The sequence below is a fragment of the Triticum urartu genome, chromosome 5A, assembly GCF_056163025.1.
Source record: "Triticum urartu cultivar PI428250 chromosome 5A, HENAU_Tu73, whole genome shotgun sequence".
Classification (NCBI taxonomy): Eukaryota; Viridiplantae; Streptophyta; class Magnoliopsida; order Poales; family Poaceae; genus Triticum; species Triticum urartu.
In genome coordinates, this window is record NC_141877.1 from 450,949,075 (window position 1) to 450,964,226 (window position 15,152).

General features: G+C 45.9%; 2 protein-coding genes across 2 annotated transcripts; both read left to right on the forward strand.

Annotated features, from left to right (window-relative positions):
• The first annotated feature begins 1,013 nt into the window (after positions 1–1,013).
• Positions 1,014–7,386, forward strand: LOC125509644 (uncharacterized). Its single transcript, XM_048674660.2, has 16 exons — positions 1,014–1,235; positions 1,360–1,411; positions 2,235–2,328; positions 2,789–2,967; positions 3,548–3,598; positions 4,329–4,385; positions 4,513–4,633; positions 4,849–4,915; positions 5,014–5,055; positions 5,260–5,365; positions 5,505–5,615; positions 6,143–6,214; positions 6,308–6,409; positions 6,491–6,537; positions 6,627–6,654; positions 6,841–7,386. Exons 2-16 carry the CDS (start codon positions 1,394–1,396, stop codon positions 6,997–6,999), a joined length of 1,254 nt encoding a protein of 417 aa, XP_048530617.1. The 5' UTR covers positions 1,014–1,235; positions 1,360–1,393; the 3' UTR covers positions 7,000–7,386.
• A 582-nt stretch (positions 7,387–7,968) lies between these two features.
• On the forward strand, positions 7,969–12,460 carry LOC125509643 (dicarboxylate transporter 2.1, chloroplastic). Its single transcript, XM_048674659.2, has 4 exons — positions 7,969–8,851; positions 10,178–10,491; positions 11,369–11,817; positions 12,071–12,460. Exons 1-4 carry the CDS (start codon positions 8,078–8,080, stop codon positions 12,184–12,186), a joined length of 1,653 nt encoding a protein of 550 aa, XP_048530616.1. The 5' UTR covers positions 7,969–8,077; the 3' UTR covers positions 12,187–12,460.
• Positions 12,461–15,152: the final 2,692 nt, after the last annotated feature.

Genomic DNA, 15,152 nt, shown 5'->3' on the forward strand with positions numbered 1-15,152 from the left:
CGTGCCCGCGGTTATGGACAGATGGGAATTTGTTAATGTCCGGTTGTAGATAACCTGAAACTTAACTTAATTAAAATGCATCAACCGCGTGTGCAGCCGTGATGGTCTCTTTCCAGCGGAGTCCAGGAAGTGAACACGGTGTTGGAGTTATGCTTGAACGTAAGTAGTCTAGGATCACTTCTTGATCATAGTTTCTCGAACGTGCTTTGCCTTCTCTTCTCGCTCTCATTTGCGTAAGTTAGCCACCATATATGCTAGTGCTTGCTGCAGTTCCACCTCACATACCTTTTACCTACCCATAAGCTTAAATAGTCTTGATCGCGAGGGTGTGAGATTGCTGAGTCCCCGTGACTCACAGATACTTCCAAAACCAGTTTGCAGGTGCCGATGAAACCGTGCAGGTGACGTAACTTAGCTCAAGGAGGAGCTCGATGAAGATCTTGTTCATTGTGTTATTTCGTTTCAGTTGATCAGTAGTGGAGCCCAGTTGGGACGAACGGGGATCTGTGTAGCATTTGGGGTAGTCTTTTTTTATTTTGGTTCCGTAGTCGGACCTTGATTGTATCTGGATGATGTAATATTTTATTCATGTATTGAGTGAAGTGGCGATTGTAAGCCAACTATGTACCTCTTTTCTTATTCATTACATGAGTTATGTGAAGATTACCTCATTTGCGACATTGCTTATCGGTTATGTCTCTAAGTCGTGCTCCGACACCTGGAAGATATAGCCGCATCGTGGGCGTTACAATCTTGAAAATAACTTAAATCATATATTTAATTCATTTATATACATGCATTATAGCCCGTAGCAACTAGCAACGCACGGCCGTAATACCGGTGAGGGTGAATAACGGACTTGTCGATTTGAAATGACATGATCCATCATGGGCTGCAACGGGAGTCAACCTTGGGCTGCGACGGTCGAGGCCCGAAAGCATAATCATGGGCTTTGGTATCATATAATGGCCATGGCCGAAGCCCCAAGGCCTAGGACCGCTGTAATGGAGAACGGAGCCCTTCTGTAGCGCGACACGGCAGCGAGAACGACAGGGTGCCCCGTGCAAAATCCCGTCCTCTTGTTTAAACGAGTTCTAGGCTTCCGCCGGCCGCCGCCACGGAGCCTTCCCTTTCCATTTGGAAGGAGCCGAATCAGTCTAGGGCTTCCTCCCCCCGCCGCCGGCGAGCGCAGCCGCCTCTACAACAAGACCTACCGCCCCAACGTCTCAGCTCAGGTTAGTTTTGCCGGATTCCTCCGCCGGTTCGCGTTCGACGCTCTGTTTCGCGCCAAAAGAGGAAGCACAGTTTTTCGACCCTCGAGTTCGTCTCCCGGGCTAACTGAAAATGCTGGTGGCGCAGGTTCCGGCTCAGTTTTTCGACCCTCCCTCCATCCATGGCGCTCCGGTTCGAGGTCTGTCCAAGTTTTAATGGATAACATGTGCTTCGCTTTCTCTTCGAGATTTCATATTCTGTAGTTTGGTCGGTGCCATTTGATTCCTGAGATAGAGATGAGAAGCAAATCCGGCGGTTTCTTTGTTCGGTCTGCGCAAATTGGAGTTTAGCTGAAGAAGTTAGTGGTGACGAAGTAGATAAGATTGTACCGCTTCCGTACTCTAGCTGATAAATTAATATGACGTCTGGATGCGATGCAATGTCGTGTTCTACATAAATATATTGATCCAGATTATTTTCTGCAACCACAGACTCCCAATTAGGCTAATACTGTTTTATCTTAACACCGAATCATTATTGACTAGTAATACTGTAGTAGTACTCCTACTGACCAGCACTCCAGAGTTAATGCACCTACTGCCCTAGGCACGTGTTCTTCAGAGTTACATATTGTCTTTACCTGGTACTGTATTTGGTGCCTGTCTTAAGGTAAAATCTTCAAGTTTTCTTTCTTTATTACTCTTCAGAGGCTTATAGTCTTATAGTGGTCCATACCTCCATATAATAAGAAAAAGAATTAGGGAAATAGTTTGAGAAGTGGCTCCACGTGGTACATGCTCTCAGAATGATACAGAGAGATGGTACAGTGGTAGTGGCACCACTGCCAGCTCATATTGCTGCCTGTCAAACCTCATTACCTCTGTTGGACAAAATCATGGAGGGTGGCTGATCGAATCTAAGTTCTAGCAAGCAGGAACATAAATATCAAAGTTTGTTTAAAGATGAAGCATTGACCATAAAGATGAATCTGGGGTGAAAATTATTTTGTTTTCTGCTTGCAGGTGTTAGGAAGATTTAATCGTGCTCGCGCAGCTCGGTTAACTCTGCCACACTTTACTTGTCAAACGCCACTTTTTATGCCTGTTGGTACCCAAGGTATTATATTTCTGGATCTCGTACCATTTCTCTGCCATATGCTAGTTCAGTCTGAAATGGAACCTTTTCGTGTGTAAAATATGAAGTTGCTGTTTTTTTGTACTGTATACCTGAGATCATACGAGCAATTAGAGGTGACTTGAATGGATAATGTCGGATTTATACATGTGCTGATGAATAATGTTCTAGCATTGTATTATTCATGGAAAATCAGAAATTCTTAGTTTCTATGTCTTAACTCTCCAATCTTCACTAAAGCAAATATCGACTTCAATAATTAGTTATTATTCTCGGTTAACCCAGCTTGGCTGTACTTGTTTCCATTAAACTAGTTCAGTTTCATACTGTGATTAAGAGATTTTGGATGTGACACAAATTTGTGGAATGATGTGTGTGATTCTTGCATCTCACAATTATTCTTGTTTCATTCCTCTTTCTTTTTTCTTTTTCTTTTGCCCAGGTACAATAAAAGGCTTGACTACAGACCAGCTAGAGACTATAGGTTGTCAGATTATTCTTGGAAATACCTACCACCTTGAACTTCGTCCTGGCTCTCAACTTATTGATGACTTGGGTGGCCTTCACAAGTTTATGAATTGGAAAAGGGCATTGCTGACTGACTCTGGTGGTTTCCAAATGGTTGCTCCAAAGCATTATTATCTATTTATCCTTTCACATTAATTAAGTGTTCTGATTCACTATTTGAACTTGTAGAACTAACTCAGCTAAGTCAATACTAAATAACATCTGTCATTTCCATTCTACATGAATCTTACTGTACTCTACTTTAAATCGTGTGTGATAATTGTTGATTTCTGGCAGTGGCTTAATGATATGCGATGGCTAATATTTCTGTTTGGTTCTACCAGCAATTAGTTGCTCTACACATCAAATCTTGGTTCCACTTTTGAGCAAAATTTGAAACATGTAGTTGTTTGCTACTCCCTTCGTTCCAAATTACTCGTCGTGGTTTTAGTTCAAATTTAAACTAAAACCACGACGGGTAATTTGGAACGGAGGGAGTAGATATTAAATGGCCTGCTGAGTTCCATCTGTGATCTTTACATTAGCATGGTTCCAGTCAAATATCTATTCAAAAGTGGAGAGCCAGCATTTGTTGGAATATTACCATTGGCATGATCACTTATTTAGCTTAGCGCCCCTTTCAATTATTTAGGTTTGCTTCTGAAATGTTACTAATTTGTCAACATCGTTTTAGGTTTCTTTGCTGCATTTGGCTGACATTACTGAGGAAGGAGTTACATTTCAGGTACCCTTTACAGCTACCTACTATCTCATACACTTGTTCTTCATAAACACAGCTTCAATTTGGTTTCTTACTTTTGTAACATGAATATCCTATAGTCAGATTAAATTAGGGTATATATTAGGGTAGGGCACTGTTTTTGATTCTTGGTTCGTTGAAATAATGCCCATATTTGTTATCATATGGTAACAAAATAATTAGGCAGGTTCAGGTTGTTTTAGGGCTGGCAAGTATTAAGATTTTACTTTTTCATCGTAAAGCTGAATTGTTATTATTTAAATGTCTTTCTATATAGTACATTTTATTTTCTGAATTGTATTTTCATTTTCCCATGTAATCTTGTTATTTTCAATTGTGCAACTGTAATTTTCAATATGACAAGGTGAATAGAAATTCAAGTGGTCCTGTGAGACTGATGTACAATTAACTGATGGTATTGTTAGTTGGCAGATATTGAATAATGAATAATCAAGTGTCATGTTGCCGCATTTTGTCATCGTGTGCAATGTCTAATGCTATCCTTTTTCTAGTCCATCTACTATGTTGATTTTCATGTTGATGCTAAAAGCAGAAAGTTTCTTTAGCTTTCTTTGTGGAAATGAATTTCCCCTGCATTTTATGATGCATTTTTACTTGTTTCTCTTGGTCCCTGGATAAACTTTGCTGCTGCGGAGAACTGCTTTCCGTTTTGAACATTCTCTAATTTTATTATTCTTCTGTGTACAATCTACAGTCACCCGTTGATGGGAAACCCATGCTCTTGACGCCTGAGGAATCAATCCATATTCAGGTATGTCCTTTCCTTGACGAATTTTTTGTTGAGTCACTGTGAACTAGACTTCTGCTATCAAAAAATCCTGATTTTACACCTTAACACTTGTGTGCCCGTTCATCATATTTCTGGGACATGAATGCAGAACAACATTGGAGCTGATATAATCATGGCTCTTGACGATGTTGTTAAGACAACAATTACTGGCCCGAGGATAGAGGAAGCTATGTATCGTACCCTTCGTTGGATTGATAGGTGCATAGCTGGTATGGTTATTAGTCTTGTGACTCTTGGCCAAATTGTATGCTCATCTGGTTTTTGTAATCAACTATTTCCCATCTTCAAGTTAAAGCTCAGCATCATGTCACTCACTGCCTCTACTTATCCTATGGCTTTAAGATGTATTGAAGACCAGTTGAAACTGCAATAAGCATGGTTAACTAAAGTCTGGTATTTTTTTTCCTTCCAATGTTACATGTAGCTCACAAGAAACCTGATGTTCAAAACTTATTTGGGATTGTGCAAGGAGGATTAGATCCGGTTCTGAGGTTAGTTTATATGGCTTCTTGTAGTACATGCATGAAAGGTACGCATTCATGCAATCAATGCAGTTTGATAAGTTACTTTGCAACTCTTGTAATTCCAGAGATATTTGCGTGAGGGGCTTGGTTGAGCGGAACCTTCCCGGGTATGTCAGACTAAATATTCACCCATAAATTCCATGCACAATTTTCTTATATGCAGCCAAAAGATCTTTTTCGTTTTTCCACGATCTCCAACATCTGTCACATACTTGAAAAGTTAATCCTTTTTAATATGTTTTTTTGTATTTTCCACGACTCCCTGCAATTCAAGAGTTCAGTGGCTCAAACTTTGAATTTCTTGTTGCTAGATATGCCATTGGTGGTCTTGCAGGTGGTGAAGATAAAGACTCGTTTTGGCGTGTTGTTGCCCAGTGCACCGCTGGATTGCCTGAAGATAAACCACGATATGTTATGGTAAGTTATAAGCTTCTCAAATTGCTCATGTTAAGCCGATTATAGATTGTGCTTGATACAATTCACCCTTGTTTCAGCTTTCAACAACGCAGCACGCAGAACTTGTTTGGTTAATGGTTGCTGTTTTTCTGATATGCAGGGTGTTGGTTATCCACTTGATATTGTAGTATGCAGTGCTTTGGGTGCAGATATGTATGACTGTGTCTATCCAACACGCACTGCTCGCTTTGGGAGCGCACTTGTGCCTGAGGTAGGAAAATTCTGTCCCTGACAGCCCTATGCAATTCAAGCTGGGTGAAGCATTTTATTCTAGCACTGATATATTTCAGTCTTTTGGCATTCAAAGAACTTATCTTACATTAGCTTGATATGGGTAAGAACAGTAACATATGCAACCATAGTCCATTCGAAATTCTGAGATCACATCCTCTGTGCTTTCCTCACTCAGCATTACTGTAGCGAACTCACATGAGAGGTGTGTCCGTGTGAGTGAATGGGAGGGGATATTGTTTCTTCTAGAAACCCCATAAGCTGGACTTGCTGATAAGCCATTTGATGGTGTTGCAATGGGGACCCTGGCATTTATGCTTGTTGGGTGTACTGTCTAAATTAACTGTGCTTGTTGTAGAAGCAGGCACATTTATAGCAGGTTTAGGCTTTAAGCTTATGTTAAGATAATCTTAATTTCTAAGTTGGTGCTAATCTAGTTTATCTACCCCTTTAACTTTAATTCCCGTCAATGATTTATTAAACTTATTTTTTTCTGCATCATCTTAGGGTGTTCTGAAGTTGAAACAAAATGCAATGGCAACTGACGAACGGCCCATTGATCCTTCCTGTCCATGTATGGTATGGCTTCAACAACACTAGGAACAATGTGGTAAACTGATTGATATAATTACAATCTTTGGAGTTCTGTAACATGGTTGTCTTGTTTTTCAGGTCTGCAAGAACTATACCCGTGCATACTTGCATTGTCTGGTCACGAAAGATCCTATGGGTTCTCAACTGCTGTCATATCACAATTTATCATTTATGGCGCGGGTATCCTGTCATTTTTTTTGGCTGAGTTGTTCATTTTGAGCATAGTTGGCTATTGTTTGATCACTCTCATTTCTGTTTCAGTTAAGTAGAGATCTCCACATGTCGATTCTTGAAGGGCGATTTCCAGAGTATGTTGTCTTATTCGACATAAATCTGCCTGATTATTCAGTTAAATTGTGTGCTGTTAAATAACGAAATTCTGCTGACATGTTTGCAGATTCGTTAGAGGATTCTTGAGGGTGCAGGTTTGTTTTGCTCTGCAATCTCTGTTCTATCATATATGATTGAATAAAAAATAGCTGAGCAACAAACTGCTTCCTTATACCATCGCCACCCAATCATCTACAGAGCTAAAACCATACTCTTGTCTTGTTATTATCTTTCTTAGTAGTTTGTGTTACCTGTAAACACTAAAATCATGATGATGGCAGTTCCCAAAGGGCGACGTGCCAAAGTGGGTTCACAATGCAATGGAGGTTGCTGGCATCGACATATCGGAGTGCTGCACCCCGACCAACTGCCAGCACGACGCAATGGAGGCTGCCGGCGTCGACATTTCGGACTTCTGCCCTCCCACCAAATGCCCATGACGCGGAACGCTCAGGGGCATTCATTACGGATACCACGATACCAGTTGACTATAGGGGAGGGTTGTCGCGTGGAAGTGATCCCTCATACTTAACATGACGCGTTTTCATGAGGTTTTTTTTGGGTCATAGACTGTAGGCCTGGCTCTCATCCATTGCTTCAGCATAGAATTTTCCAACAGTATGCTGAAGTCAGCCGCCCATAGGTTTTGATAGTCTCCAAGGTGTTATAGACGTATCTGTCATTGATTGTTTGCAAGCTGCTGCAAATGTTTTTGCTGCAAGGACAGTCCACGGGAAGTTGTAACAGCATCATTATTTATACTCACGAAAATTGTTACTGTGACGCAGGTCATTTTGTTTCACTGAACATGGCTTCTCGAGACTTCACACTCTTTGTCCAAACTCTGGTCTTCCTCACACTCTTTGTTGGCTTGAATGTGTATTTTGTGGATTTCTTTGTAGTGCTTAGGGTTTGTTGGTGGTCCACTGGCAGGTGGTTTTGCAACGCTGTCGGTTTCAAGGCATGGAAAATGTCGCGTGGGAAATGTGTGCGATCTTCAGGAAAATGACCTGGCTGGTCATCTGGATCGTCCATTTCTCATCGGACGGCGGACAGGGCTGGCAACCAGTATCTACTGGCGCCACGTGTCGGCCCCCTGCTGGCCGTCGCTTCCCGTCAAAACGCGATACCTCGCGGGATCCACCACCGGTGACGAGGCTGCTCAGCTCAGCTCAGCCGCACCGCACAGGTGAGCACCAACACAGATTCCAGCGACTGCGACTGGTCCCCACGCCGAGCCCTAGTATCTCCCGACAAAAAACGCGGGCGACACAGCGCTACTCCTTTACCCGCTGCCAGGTAGGTCCATCCCGGAGGCCCAGCACACGGCCTCACATGTCAGCGGGTGAAATCCGCGAGGCGTTAGTATCGCAGATTCCGCCGTTAGTATCTATGCTAAAAATGATTATTTCAAAAAGCAGCCATTATACAAGTCGATCTCCGGGGACTGAATTCTGAAACCACCGCCCGCCTCTGCTCCTGGACCACTCCGCCGCCGTCCTCCCGCCGCCGGCGACGATGGAGCGCCTCCGGGTCGCCGTCTCGCACCGCCCGCCTCTGCTCCTCCCCGCCCCGAACCACCTCCGCCGGCGCCAGCTCCACCTCCCCCTCCCGCTCGCATCCCGCCCCCTCTCTTCGCGGCATCGCCTGCTCTCCCCCGCGCCTCGCCGCCACGCGCGGCACCTCCTCGCCTCCCAAACGCGCGGCCCCGAATCCGGCCCCGAGCCCGACGCGGAGGCCAGCGCTGAACCCGCCGGCGCCAAGCTCGTCCCGCTCATCGTCTCCCTGGCGGCCGGCCTCGCCGTGCGCTTCCTGGCGCCGCGGCCCGCGGAGGTGACCCTGCAGGCGTGGCAGCTGCTCTCCATCTTCCTCTCCACCATCGCGGGGCTCGTGCTGGGCCCGCTCCCCGTGGGCGCGTGGGCCTTCCTCGGCCTCACCACCGCCGTGGCCACGCGGACGCTCCCCTTCGAGACCGCCTTCTCCGCCTTCACCAACGAGGTCATCTGGCTCATCGTCATCTCCTTCTTCTTCGCGCGAGGATTCGTCAAGACCGGCCTCGGCGATCGCATCGCCACCTACTTCATCAAGTGGCTCGGGGGCAGCACGCTGGGGCTCTCCTACGGGCTCACCGTCAGCGAGGCCTGCATCGCGCCGGCCATGCCCAGCACCACCGCCAGGGCCGGAGGCGTCTTCCTACCAATCATCAAGTCACTCTCGCTCTCGGCAGGCAGCAAGCCTAACGACCCGTCGTCGCGGAAGCTCGGCTCATATCTTGTGATGACCCAGTTCCAGGTAAGTGGTGTAAATTAATTTTCATTATTCAATGCTGGTTTGATGAACTTGGTGCTGGTAATTTGGCCATAGAATAGATCGATCATACAATCCTGCCACCATAGGATTCTAACAAATGAATGCGCCAGATGCGCAGTTGCTAATTGTCACAACACTTGAACTCTTGAAGGGTGCATTCCCGCGGCCGTTTTTGTTTCAGAAAGGGTTCAGTGCTCAACTGCCGATCGTGTTACCTTGATTATATTAACCTCTTGTGGAGCGGTGCTCTGCACAGGTTGAAGGTGGTGCAACATTTCTTTGTTACTGATTGGGTGATGTGGGGTGTTAGCATGATTTTCCTAGGCGCAATTAGTGCAAGAACCTGTAATCCTATATGCGTCAAATCGATGCTTGCTTGGTCAGAAGTTATTTAGTGTACACCCCCCAGTGCTGAAATTAATTTTGGAGCTCTAGCATGTCAGTGTTATTTTGTGTATTTCACTTTCGTGATTTCTCAACAGCCTTTCTAAAGGGAGTATCTTATCAGTTGGAGGATTCTACGGCGAAACTAGAGTAGTGCATTGTTCACCTGATTCCTGATTCCTGACAACATTATTCAGTAAATTGATGAAGTTGAACTGAAGAAAACTTATCTGGAAATAAAAAGTGACAAACAGTTAAACACAACAGGCATGGTTGAAATATGAAACCTAAGCTTGGTCCATATCGTAGGGTTTACTAAGGTAAGCCACTGGGAGGTGCGAATCAATCTGATCAACTGTAAGACCCAGGCCAGCCATTTTAGTCTAACTTTCGTCTAGAGCCTATTTACAGGTTTAAATTATAAGTACGGAGTATTTGTTTTACTGGATAATGATGATAACATTTTGTGCATGGAGAATGATGACCATGAGATCACTGATGTAGGAAATAGATGGAGGTGTTAGGAAGAAGGGTGCCTTTCATTATAAAACCAATGCCAACCATCCTAAATGGAAAGTATACTGATGATTTCTTAAAACCGTTGTGCTCGAAGTTAACCATCCTAGCAGGAAAGCTACTCAACCATGAAGATTTTGCTTCTTGCTTGCATCCTATCTTAACTAAACAGAACCCAACCTACAAGTAACAATGCAAGAGTGAGGTTAAAGCCGTTTTATCTACTGGCCTAGCCTTAATTTGTTGTAAACAACAGTGATGCTCTAGAACTTCCATGGTATGTGCAGTTTCAACTCTAATAAAGTTCATATGTGACTGACTAATTAAATTCATCCAGCATTTCTTACAACATAACTATTATGACGTCTTGAAAAAACATAACTATTATGCTCTTTTGTTTCTTGGCAGGCAGGTAGTAACTCAAGTGCTCTCTTCCTGACTGCTGCAGCACAAAATCTGTTATGCTTGAAGCTAGCAGAGGAGCTTGGTATCGTAGTTGCGAATCCATGGGTGTCATGGTTCCAGGCTGCTAGTTTGCCAGCTATTGTGTCTCTGCTAGCAACACCATACTTGCTATATAAAATCTTCCCCCCTGAAATAAAGGACACACCTGAGGCCCCAGCTTTAGCTGCAGAGAAGCTGGAGCGCATGGGTCCAGTGACCAAGAATGAGTGGGTTATGATTGGTACAATGATTCTTGCAGTGTCATTATGGGTTTTTGGGTAAGCTTCTATGTTAGTAATAAAGTGCCCCATAATATTGACCTGTAGTATGTCATGCGGCTTGTGGTGTCTTTTACTATGCTGTTTTCAGTTTGTAGTGTTGATTGAGATTTTCATAGGTTAGTGCTTCCTCTAAATTGACTACATTGATCTATCAATGTGATATACTGTTTAACTGACGGGAAATTGTGGGGAACTCTTGCTTCAGAAAGAAATTTTGTTTAATTGATAGGCGCCTAGTCAAGTATGACTGGAATAATCTTACTTTATTTCAGTTTATGAATTAATTTAAAACTGTTCACCGATATTGATAGCAAATTCAGCTATATGTTTGTAATCTGAAGTCTGGAATTTAAAACTGTTCACCGATATTGATAAAAAATTCAGCTATATGTTTATAATCTTAAGTCTGGAATTACTTATTCATTGTTCAAGATGTTTGCACTGAAACAACATTTAATCTGGAGGATGAATCGAAACCAATGGGATAACTGCCTTTGTATGTTCGAAGTGAAAACTTGTATCTCAGTCCCAAACCCAACTCAGTATTATCCCATTTCTGCTCCTAATCCTACTTCCAGTTCTACATGTTCATTTCAAACGCCACCTTATTCTGCTTGTTTATTTTTAGTTCCCTTTAGTATGTTATAAAAATACGATATATCTGATGGCCAGAACCATGAATCAGACAGAGCATCAGAATACCATTTACTCCCTCTGTTCCTAAATATAAGTCGTTGGGGGAGTTCAGTTGATGAACAGATGGAGTACAAGTTATTATGCCTTGTGCCCTAATTGCTCTGCGTCACATATTGTCTGAACTGGACTATTGGTCATGATGTCTCACTGCATAATCCATTTCACAATATCTGTGCAGGGATGCTATTGGTGTATCTAGTGTTGTTGCTGCAATGCTTGGGCTCTCTATTCTTCTCCTGCTTGGTGTGCTAGACTGGGATGATTGCTTGAGTGAGAAGTCAGCATGGGATACACTGTCCTGGTTTGCAGTTCTAGTTGCGATGGCCGGACAGCTCACAGACCTTGGAATTGTGTCGTGGATGTCAACTTCTGTCGCCAAGCTGCTTTCATCTTTCTCATTGAGTTGGCCTGCAGCTTTTGTTGTTCTTGAGGCCTCCTACTTCTTCGTTCACTATCTATTTGCGAGTCAAACGGGGCATGTTGGAGCTCTATACTCTGCGTTTCTGGCTATGCATGTAGCAGCTGGTGTTCCTGGTGTGCTGTCCGCACTTGCTTTGGCATTCAACACAAATCTGTTTGGCGCACTAACACACTATAGCAGTGGGCAAGCCGCGGTATATTTTGGAGGTACGCAGATTCATTTTGTTTCTGTATTTTCAAATGGAATTTCCCTGCATTTGCATGTGGCTGTAGATTATATACAGGCCGGAAAAGGCAAAAAGAAAAATTGTCGCAAATAAACATGTAGAATTAGAAAAACAGTTAATTTAGTTTATGTTGTGTCGATCATCTTTATATATCTATATATCATGCTAAAACAGTAAGTCTGCTGATATCGATAAGCTCACATAGTCAGTAACCTGTTGCTTTCCTTCCGCAGCGGGGTACCTGGAGCTTCCAGATATATTCAGGCTGGGCTTTGTAACAGCCCTGATTAATGCTTTGATATGGGGAGTTGTTGGCACCTTTTGGTGGAAATTTCTCGGGCTTTATTGACAGTAGCTGCACTGTTAGTCGACCAAAGACTTTCCTTTGGAACTCACTGAGCTGTCCATGGTTCCGGGGTGATCTTCCTTCGGTGGTCTGTTGATGATAGGGAAATGTAACAGATTGTCTGTGTCAAGCCTTCGGTCATTTCCTCTCCATCTTGTACAGTTCCCCATTTTCTGTCTTGGAAATGTAGATCGGAGCTGAACAGTTTGGTGCTAAAATATGTCAATCTTGTTACAGTATTCTCTATGGTTGTGGAGTACTTGTTCTGTTTCTGATATCTGAACTTGCAATTTTTACATGCATCTTTTCCTCCCCAAAGTACTAGTATTATCTGAGCGAAGAATCGAAGCGCTCCAAGTAGTAACTCAGGGCAACATGTGTAAAAACAAAAACAAATGTGCAGCTAGCACCTGCAGCAAATATTAACCTGGACACGATATGAAGCACATCTTTACCGATATGTGTAGCACCTGCAGCAAATTTTGTTGATCTTCCACCCCTGTGTTATGCACACACCCAAAAGGAAAATTCACACAATTGCATCAAGCAAATGTCACACACTGCGATGTCCATCCATGCACAAGCTAAAGTAATTTGCGGCAAAGTTAAGAAGATCCACAACAATTTCAGTGGATCTTCCTCCAACATCTGCTGTAAAAACTACTTCATCCGTCCGCAAATAACTGTCGCTCAAACGGGTGTAAGGTTCTCCTGGTTGAACTTGGCACTGACATGAACATGCTTAAGTTAAGGGAAGTAGAAAAAAAGGAGCTCACGTATCCACGATGCGTGCGGAGCGCAGCGGGGCACCAGTACCACTGTACACCAGCATCTACAAGACTACAAACAACCACGCCGTTGCGGACCTACACTACACATGCCGATCTACACACATCTACCTACGTACGCGCGACCCGTCGCCGTCGGTGCGCACTTCACCAACCGGGGATGGAGCCCTCCGTGCTCCCGCTACAGCGCCAACAGCTTCGCCCGGGCGCAACCGAAAGCCCCGCCATGAACCCGCCGCGCCGCGCCCACGTCCCGTCCCATCCCAGCTCATCCCATCCCGTCGGGCGCGCGCCGTACGTACGTCGCACTGTTCTAGACGGGCGCGGAGCTCAGCTCAGCCGTATGCGCGCATGCATGGTCCAGCTCCGGCAGCCGCTGGCCTGGACCACCCGACCTGATCGTAACCAACTCGAAAGGAAGCGATAGGATGGTCCCGTCCCCGCGCCCGCTCCGCTGCTCCACGGACGGACGCGACGGGTGCCCGCCACGCACGCACGCACGTACGTACATGCGCCATACACAGCATCACGTAGCGTCTGTGGCCCGGAAGCCTCGTCAGCTCCTGTTGGCGCGCCCGCCCGCCTCTTGTCGCGTCGCGCTCCGCATTTACCCGTCCTCGGATCGCCACGGGCGTGAATGTTAACGCGACCGATGATGCCCGTCCAGGCAGCGCGGACGCGCGCGTGGTCGAGGCCGCCGCGCCGGAGGCTTTGGTGGCACCGACCGGCCAAAGTCGATGCAGCAACGGTTTACCCTTGCGACTGAACGTTCTAGAGTTGCCGTTGCCGATGTCGATCGGGTACGCGTCAGCTAACGTCGCCTCGCTAGCTAGGCGTAGGGAAACGCACTACCGCCTCGGCGCGCGTCAGGCAAGAGCGTAACGTCGCCAACCCGGCCTAGAAAAGTCTCCGGCTGGGTAGCTAGCTAGGGCTCACCCAAAACCGAAACCGAAACCAAGAGAGCTCGCTTTTGCGCCTGTCGAAGAAGAGGAAAGATGAGATACTCCATACGCGATCGATCGGCCTAGCTAGTCCGTCCTACCAGCGCATCCTTTTGCTTTGCCCGAGCCTACGGAAGTGGAGAACAAACGCCGTTCGATCTCAGGGCCCCGACCTGAGCTCCGGACAACGGAAGAAAAGAAACTTCTTCGCCTAGTCGACACGCACGATCAGTATGATACGTTTTTTTTTATTGCAAAAAGATCAGATATATTATGTAGATTCATCGGAAGTATGAAGCAGCTCAAACATAATAAAAAATACATCAAGGTCCATGGACCACCGAACGACCATTGTGGCCGTCAGAACGAGTCGTCGACGCATCACTGTCGTCGCTCCCATATCGGAGCCGGCCTGACCTTGTCGGTTACAGCCAGAAAGTCTTCATGCAACACTCTGAGGTCGCAATTGTCGTCGATGATCAGTATATATGGTACATTACCAGTGCGATCTTTCTCGAAAGGGAGGTATCATGTACTCCTATGAGCACGAGCTTGACATGGCAATGGAGCTTTCGTTTAATTTAGCACTCCGTCAAGTGCTAGCCCCGGCCTAGTATAGCTAGCTGGCCCACACTTTCCTGCGTAACTTTGTTACCGTGTCAGCGAAGAGCGGGAACCTTTTCTGCGAGCAGCGACCGCGACGCTGAGTAGCTGAGACGGGGGCGGAAAAGGGGAGCGCGCTTTCTCCGGCGACGCGCGCCCACCCGCACGACGCGACAGCGCGGCGGCCGTGCCATGCCATGCACGCACGCACGCACGCAGAAACCTTGCCGGGGCTGCGGTTTTTACCCCACCGCACCGATCTCCTCTCGTCTCGGGCCATGGTTGCCGCTCTGGTCCGGCAGGAAACCGGAGGAAAAGCGAGGCTGTTTTTTCACCTATAAAGCGCGAGGGCTTTTGCCCCGTCTGCGTGGGGAAGGGGGTGGGGAAGGAGGGGGATGGAGGAATCCGTCCGGGTCCGGCCATGGGTGGTGGGTGCGTGTGGGGCACGTCGGGCGGTTCGTGCACGGCACTGTAGTAGAGTAGCAGCAGTAGTACGTGGTGCAGCCCATCGGTCGATGCATGCTGGACGTGGAGAAAAGGGGGCGATGATGACGACGACAATGGGCCAGAGCACGCATCGCTTTCCTAGCGCGGTCCGGCCTAGTGGCTGGCCCTCCAGCAGACCGGCCGGGGACGA